At 41.1% G+C, this 9,024-nt stretch overlaps 1 protein-coding gene across 3 annotated transcripts in view; it reads right to left on the reverse strand.

The window, feature by feature from the left end:
• Window positions 1-8,792, reverse strand: part of pitpnm3 (PITPNM family member 3) — an 89,000-nt gene extending 80,208 nt beyond the window's left edge. For 2 of the 3 annotated variants that reach the window (XM_056374059.1, XM_056374057.1), the window contains exon 1: window positions 6,779-8,791. In XM_056374059.1, the coding sequence (XP_056230034.1) occupies window positions 6,779-6,803 (25 nt within the window). In that variant the 5' untranslated portion in view covers window positions 6,804-8,791. Of the gene's footprint in view, window positions 1-6,778 lie in introns of all 3 variants that reach the window. The other variant, XM_056374056.1, reaches the window with a different exon arrangement.
• Window positions 8,793-9,024: the final 232 nt, after the last annotated feature.

A 9,024-nucleotide genomic window follows, 5' to 3' on the forward strand; every position in this document is an offset into this window, starting at 1 on the left:
CACTTTGGTCGGCTTGGATTGTCTTTAATCCTGCAATAACAGGCCACCTGGGGGCAGCTGTAACAAGCTGAGAACACAACACTTTCTTATTTTCACATCCAGAAGACACAGAGAAATGTTGGCATTCATTTGAAGTTTGTGTTTCTGTCAACCTGGTGAAAGTAAGTCCACTCTCTTTTAGCTCTGTCTTTAGTGACTACCAGCTCCTGAGAGAAATACACAGCTCTTTAGCTGCTAAATGCATCACTATGTTTGCCAGCTAGTCACCAACTGTATTTTTGGTGCTGTGCATGTTGTGAACAGTGGGCTCATCAGAGCTTTTTTACTGAAAACAGCTGCCTGTTAAACTAAGACAACGAGAGAGTGTTGAGACTGAACCAACACAGAAAGGTGGTGGGCCACAAAACCATAACAATGAAACAAAACCTTTTTAGCCAAAGCCTGTGTGAAAAGTAGTTAACCTCAACAGCAGGAGTCTCACAGTATACTGTGTCCTGATTAACCTTCTGTCCTGTCGTGCTGTATTGACCAAGACTGCAACTACAAATTATTTTTATTATTGATTAATCTGGCAATTATTTTATCAATTAGCCTACAAAATGAAAAAAATGAAAAATGCCCATCACAAGTTCCAAGAATTGATTGTTTTGTTGGACAAACTGTCTAAACCCATGAAGATGTTCAGTTTAATGTCACACAAGGGAAAGAAACTTGATTGAAATGATCAATTAATTAACTGTCAATTCATCAACTAATCATTTCAGCTCTACTATGGAAAATGTTAACTACTAACTACCTGTCCAACAGGTGCTTCCGATCAATTGGCAATGGAAATGAACCCAAAATGATGCGAACTTACATAAAACATTTACTCCCTACTGGCTGCACACACCAACACATTTTAAACTAAGTGTCTTTGCTAATAGCCTGGTCTTGGAAAGCTGAGTAATTGTGCCTTCCAAGAGCCTATTTCATGAGTTTAAGAGCTTCTTCTTTGCCTGAAATCTTAAGTGATTCACCAAAGGCGAAAAGCAGAAAAGGCTGTTTCTGCCTTCTACACCATATTCAGACACCAGTGTGACGTCAAGACATTTTGCTGTGACAAACACAAAGTAGATGGGTGCCCGGCTCCAGGTGAGCTGGTAGCAACGGGCCAGCTGCTGTGTGCATTGGAAATACGTAGGTGCTCCCCGACACCAGGCCCAGTGTGTTTCCCCATGACAAACAGCTATTACATTTAAATTAACACTGTTTTGTATGATCAAACAACAAAACAGAGGTCACAGGCTGAATGCATTAGCACACATCTCTGTATAATTCAGAGAACACTGTGGTGCTGCTTGTTGGGCAGGCTGTCTAGGGACCATTTGCCAGCACAACGACACTACACACAGCAAGCTGTTGCAGTGTAATACAGTATATAAAGTATTTATCATGTCTTAAACTGAGTGATAAGAACCGGGTTTGGGGAATCACTGACAGCATCAACCTCAATCCCTTTTGAAGAAAATGTGCCAGCGGTCTATTTCCTATTAAGAGACAACGTTACAAAAAACTGTGTTTAGCACTAAAATACTGGTAAAGGTTGGCTTTCACTTTGGCAGAGAGAGAGAAGAGGGAGCCTGTTCATCAGCATCCTTCAGCTCTATTTTTAGCTTGACGCAGAATCTCAGCAAAACAGCAGGTAGGCTACCCATTTATTTTATTTGGACAACAAATGAAAAAAAAAGACCTTCATACTGATCCCATTTCATCAAATATGAGGAATACTATGAGAAATACAAAAGGCTCAGAGGTGCTAGACTTCACACTGAGCCCTGGAATGGTCCGTGAAGTCTTATGGAAGACAAGCAGTGGGGATCAGGTAGACCGTGGGAGGGGGGGTGATGAAAATGACCGAGGGTGATTAGAAAAGCAAAAGTTCTTCAAGGGATTTGGCAGCACAATACTTGCCTGGCTTCAAGCCGCAGCTCATGCACTGGGTGGGAAGTACCCTCGAGGATAGAGAAACAGTCATGGAACTGAATTCTCGTACCAGCTGCTTCAATTGTGGGTCCCATTAAAAAGTGCTTAACCCCTCTACTGTCATGCAGCTCCTCAGTGGTCAATGAAAAGACTGAGGAGTTGGTGCAGTAGGTGCAAACGTGGAAACAATCCTTATTGAGAAGCACAGTACAGCTGCAACTGAGCACATATATGTCCCAATACAAAGTAAGTTAAATAATAATAATAATAATAATAATAATAATAACAACATTTTGGTGATATGGCTGATAGCCAAGTGGCCTGATTGAATGTTTATTCAAAAAGACAATTGCCTCTGTGAGACTGTCTTTAGGCACAGCTGTATTTTGTGCTAAATGCTAATGTCATCCTGCTAACATGCTAATGTTTATGTGGTAAACATTGTATCTAACATCAGCAACATATCATTAATCTTACAGGTATTTGGTCACAAACCAAGTAATAAATTAAATGTTAACAAGATAGTGGTGCTAGATGAAAAGTTAAACGATGCCCAACGTGACTACTATTCATCTGAAGGGGGGCACAAATGTGTATTCCAAATTTCATGGCAATCCATCCGATATTTGTCAAGACATTTCACTCAAAACCACAAATACCAACCTCATGGTGGAGCTGGAAAGAAAGAAAAAGTCAGGGGATCACTATAGGTATTAGGATACATCATCTACAATGATCCATTGAGAAAGTATTGAGGGATTTCACTGGATAAATCTAAATATTGACCCTGTGGTGGTGCTAGATGAAGGTTCAGGGAATCATCATACTTATTACTATTCCTCTGCTGACACTATGAATGTCTGTACAAAATTTCATGGCAATCCATCCTTAGAGCCATGTGGCTTCAAAAAATGCCATTGAGAGAACATTTAATATTCTTTTAAGTTTGAGTCACACCTGCTTTATTTTGAGAGCCGCAGCTTTACTCAGAGTGGCCCTCATAATTCCTAAATCCTTATTATTCCACTCAAATTATCTTTCAATATTTGGATGATTAAAACTGGGGCTCTCTTCTGTTTTGATGGACAGTCAGTGAATCTGGGCACAAGGCTATGGAGCTGGAAAAAGCCACAACGAACTGTAAAGCTTAGATAGTCTATAAAAACTGGCTGTTATTCTTCACTGATGAAGTATACAACTCCCCTTTTATTTCACAGTCCACAACCATAATAAAACAGATTTTTCTCTAAAGTGAGAAAAAGGGCGAAGGTTTAACTTAGAATTAGGAAGTTTGGAACCCCATGCAGCCCTCATATAATTGAAAATGACAAAGATAAGATCTCCATACATAAGTGAAAGTTGTGAAATTAAACTGTCTATTGAGGCCATGCTGGTGGAGCTTTGAAGATCAGTATTTCTATACGAACTGCTCTGCTTCCCAAGTTACACTGTGAACGGAAGTCAAACAATATTTAATGAAAACAGATATACTGCCTGCTTGAGATATGACTATACTAACAGTAACCTCACACATATTGCACCTTGCTATCAATCTGCCACCGGCCTGCTAGAGCATCACAGCTGGGTTCACATGATTTTATAGAGCCAGGCTGAAGTAATGTAAGGTCTCACAGTGCAGTTTCCATTAGCGAGTGAATTTTACGGTGAGGCTCAATGCAACATAATTAAGATTAACTGGAGAAGACATCCAGTGCAGCTGCTCAGATAAAAAAAATGGTTTTCCAAGCATTCAGAGAAACTAATTTGTCTTCTGAGATTGTCTACTAAAAATAGGACTACATGCTTGATTTTTGGAGTGCAACAAACTCGTAGCGACCGTAGAGGTTGCACCTATGTTTTTCTTTTTCTTTTTTTTGCATAACAATTTTGATTCACACAGATTTGTATACCTGTCTTCATAATCCAAAGAATGAGCATGCAAACTAACTTTTTACACACTGAGAGAGTGAGAAGAATCTCAAACCTCTCTTGTTTGAAGTTATTTCCTTTCACATTTGTGTCACGCCTGGGCCTTTTATCAACCCGCCTGATTTTAGCTACTTCAAATATGTAGACGACACAGCCGTCCTTGCACTGTTAATTAATAACAACAAAGACTTTCTCTGCCAATCAACATTTCAATACTTTATAATCTCCAGAACTAAAGAACTGACTCCCCCTCCCTGCCAGTTCTTATTTACGGTGCCATCTGTTTTTTTTTTTTTTTTTTTCATATGCTTACAATCACGGATAAGATGAACTCTTGAAGATAACTCATTTACCCAGCAAGCTGGTATTCCCACCCCCAATTTATCCGAGTATGTCACCTCATCCCTGATCCACAAAGAACTCACAATCACATATGACCCAGAACACCCACCCTGCTGGCATGTCACCACCACTTCCCTTCTGACTGTAGGTACAGAGGGGCCAAGTTTAGCAAGTTTTGTTACTACAGGCATACGAGTTCAAAATAAGTAAGCCCTTCATAAGTCACAAAAACTCAAGCCTGTGGTACAAAGAGTGTCAAATCCATGTCTTTGTTTCTGTTGTGTGAACCATGTCATTTCATGTCCCATAAACTCTGTATTTTGTGTAACTTTGTGTAAGTCTTTATGTCCTACTTGTTTGTGTTATACATTTTGTATAACTCCATATAAGTCTGTTTATGTCCTAACCTATCTATCTATCTATCTATCTATCTATCTATCTATCTATCTATCTATCTTTTCTTGACATGTGCTTCATGCTGAATCTACTGTGCTGCCAGTCTTTTTTTCAAATCCTCACAACTCAAATTCAAATTCTAGTGACAAAGCCAACTTAAGAGTGCTTCACCGATTTAGTATTGCACTCCCATGACATTGTCAGACTCTCTATGTTGTAAAAAGATCAAAAACGATGCAGCAGAACAAGAATGTTTTTTTTATATTCCACTCTCCTTCCTTGTCAAAACATTGCACCTACATTACCCACAATGCAACAAAGACCACCAACAGTTTGGTGGGAGATTCAAGGTGCGTTATGCTTCTACAGTGACCAATGTAGCCTCCAGCTGCTGTTCTCAGGCACAGGCGTGGAAGGAGCTACAGAGGCCTGATAATCTCACCTTTGTCTAACTCCTCGCCTCCAGGTTTTCTAACTGACACTGACTCAGTGTGACATCATTTGAGGCAGATACATTGATAATAGTTCCCTCACTGAAAACAGCACACATATACAGCAGCCATGAAGTGTTGGAGCCAGCAGATACAGAAAATTCATTCTTTCTAAATATAGTGAACTTAAGGAGATATTTCAGGGGAAAACCAGAGGTTAAAAGTTTAATGCCGCTCCTGGTCTAAGCCTGGCTTGTTTTATTCTTATTGTCTTAGAGAGTTTCTACTTTGTATGTCACTGTGGCCTCGCATCTAGTGAGGATGGTACTTTAGATCCAAGTCAGCAATATTTTAAAGCCAAAACCCCACTGAATAAAATCCCCTCTCTATTGTGACACTTCTTGTCACTATGTGGAGTAATAATGATTTGATATGTTATTGATCCCTAAAGGTAAATTCTACCTCAACTTTCACCCTGTGGAAAAGGTCTGAGTACAAAGGCCACATACAGAACAGCAAGCCTGAAGCTGGAGGAGATTCAGTGATGACCAGCACTGGGAAATAAACCCAGTACCTACAGCTGAGGAAACCTCTCACTGCTAACAATGCCCCCTCCCTGCTGCTGCTAGCACAGTTATCATATTATAAGGTTTTACATTCATTCAATAATGTGTGGCACAAGAATTTGTGAGTTAGCTCCATCATAAAAATCATCCGTCTAAAAAGACAGAAACAAAAAGGGGGTATGGATGGTGGTGGGGGGTCTCATAACCTCTTTCTATGCTGTATAGAAAGAGGTAATGAGCTACCCTTACAGTAAACAACACACACAACATCCTAAAGCACTGCATTTTTTTTTTTTAAACAAATTAACTGAAAAACCACAATGCAAACAGGTGGCCTGTTTGAGCTACAAAAGAATCATCTGAATGAGCCACAATAAATCTTTTATGCAACAGAAATGTCACGACTTCAGAGGCCTGGCTGATGGTGTCCTGTCAACACTCTCTCAAATACCACACACCCAATTTATCAATGAAACCAGCTGTATGAAAAAAAAAATGCCTATTATTAGCAATGCACATTGATTTCCACAATTATTGGTCTTTTTCACTTCTGGTTTAACCTTGTGCTTTTATTTTCTGCGATGTATTGCCTGAAGCTGAGAATGGAGTAGAACAGAATAGAATACAATGAGCACTGTTACTGACTGGGAATATCAGCAAGTTTTTTTATAGTATGATCACATCCTGAATTTTAATAGCTGTTACCAAAAATAGTGTCGCCTCATGTAGTAGGCTACTTAGTCTGGGTCAGACATACTGATAGATGTGATGGCAGAGACCGGTGATCATGGGCCTTTAGGTCTGTCTGTAGGTCCCTACCTGTCAATATAATCGTTTTTCAATATCTGACCCTACAGAGTCACAGAATCTAACGGGTCACACATTTTGTTGTAACACCAACACAGGACGGAAGGGCTTTCTGACGGACAGATATAAGGATACATACACAGACAGATAGAGACCGGGCTGGACAGTCCACCGGACCAGACAGTTTGATGTGCAGAGGTCCGTTTTGACCGTCGCGCATTCCTACAGATTGCCTCCATCCATGCAGCACGCGGCGGCTGTGCGCGCCAACATTCAGCAGCACGAGACGCAGGGTTCTACCTGTTAGCACGAGAGCATGCATGCAGTGAGTGCCCCGCTTACCTTTTCCTCTCGTCTCTTTTGACATAGTGTCCTCTCCCGTGTGTCTCTCTCTCTGCTGTCTCTCAGTGAAGTGGTCACGTTATTCTGCGCGGCAGCGTTTTGTCGGACAGTTGATGAAGCAGCGGCGGCTCTTCCTCAGTCCCTCTCCTGCCTGCTGCACCTTGACGCCTGCCTGACCGAAGCAGGGTGAAGCAGGCACGGGGAGCTACAGCTGCCGTGCCGCTCTCCTCTTACCGTGGACAGAGAGGAGAAAAAAGGGAAACGCAAAAAAAAAAAAAAAAAAAAGAAAACGGGAGAATCCGCAGCTGTGCGCTCATTCACCTGTGTCAAGTCCCTCAGAGCATCGACCCGCCCCTGCCGCAGACATACTTTGGGTATTTGTTGTATCTGTGCAGACTTGGCTCACATGTCATGCCCACCCAGCTCTCGCCTCTCTCTCCTCTCCGCCGCTAACATCAGCCGGAGTTCCTCCATACAAACCCCGGTCTGCAGCTCGACTGCCTCCAGCGGTGCGCGCATGTCCGCGGCTGCGGCTGCTGAAGGGCGTCCGTCCACTTTCCTGACACCGTTTTCTGACTTTGCAAAAATACTCAAGAATAAATGTTGTGGATAAAGAATACAACAGCTGCTAATTTGACTTCCTCGTGCAACAAAAACACCGAGGAAGCCTGCAATGTGAAAGCTGTTTACCTCTGTAGGCTATTGTCATTGGTACGACGCATTTAATTAAATTGTTTAATCAATACTATCACAGCAGAATTATAAGTCTTTACAAAAATATTACAGTAATTACACACCACATTAAAGCTCAATCAGAAAGCCTCAGTCATTATGAGTGACACACATGTTGCCTTTGTTGAACATTTTCCTCTATATAGGGTGTGGTTGTTTCATATCAATATATAAAAGATGATGTGGAGAAGATGAGGAGCAGAGGGACACTAAATTACAGCAGAATCATAAGTGTAGCAGTATTACAGAAATTACACAGAATATATGTCAATATAATGTAGGTCAAAGTTAGTGTCACTGTTGTATATATTGTTGTATATATTCCCTCTTTAAAGTGTAGTTCGTCCATATAAGAGGATATGGTGAATATGAGGAATAAAGATGAAGCGGAAGGACACAAATCGCAGCAGAATCATTAGTCTGTACAGAAACATGACATGAATGACACACAATAAGCAGATAAGTCATTGTAATGTCACACAATCAGCCTTTGTTGTGTATTATTTTACTGTGGCTGTTGCATATCTACGAAATAAAAGTGGATATGGAGAAAATGGGGTCTGAGGATAAAGAGCATGAAGAAGGACACTAAATCACTGCAACCTAAGGATGGAGGGGTGAAAACTACCACCTCTGTCAACCATCCATCACTGAAGCAGCAGGTGTCACCTTGGTCACGTAGGGGCAGTCACCCAGGCAGAAAAGAAAATGTTTTAGGCTTTGATAAGAAGTGCCTTAAAATAAAAAGCAACCCCATCAAGATAAAGCCCTCTGCAGAAGCATGGAGTCTGTTCTTTTTCTCCTCTTTGGCTTTCTAGGGATAAAAGACAAATGAAGCATATGAATCATGTTTCAGCGGTTAAATCCTGTAAATCCAGTTGTGAGATGTGGTCTAATCTGACAGATGTTTCACCTAATGGGTGCCCCTAATTCACTTTTAAGCTTATCTTGACCTGATTTGCTGTAAATTCAGATTTTCTCACTGTGTGTTTATGGCATATATTACACTTTATAGTGCGTGAAGTGGTCATGATGTAACACCTGCTGTGTTTATTCCTCTCCTCCTCCACACATGTGACCACACATGAGGTCACACAGTCCCATAAGGACGGTCTGGTGGCAGCATCATTAGGCAACCTCGTTCACACAAATGAATATTGATAGAGGAAAATGCCTGTGGCTGAACCATCGCTCTGGAATCTTAGAGCCGGAGACGCTACATTACCGAACTCTACTAGGGATACACGCAGCCAATTTGTGTTTATCATGAAAGCCAATGACAATACGCTTCTGGCCTAAGACTCTAAGCTGAAATCCCATGAAGAAAAACTAATAGGAAGAAGCCTTAAAGCCAGGAAGCCAGCGAGACAGATAGCACTGATTACACCAAATGGCTGCACTGACTGGATCCAAGTGAAAAAAAAAACCCAATTGAGTTAAATGAATTTCTTTCATATGAAGGATTTTCTCCATGATTTTGAGGACATAAGTCCAATGCTAGAGCACCACTCTAC

Source organism: Seriola aureovittata, chromosome 4, assembly GCF_021018895.1.
Source record: "Seriola aureovittata isolate HTS-2021-v1 ecotype China chromosome 4, ASM2101889v1, whole genome shotgun sequence".
Lineage (NCBI taxonomy): Eukaryota > Metazoa > Chordata > Actinopteri > Carangiformes > Carangidae > Seriola > Seriola aureovittata.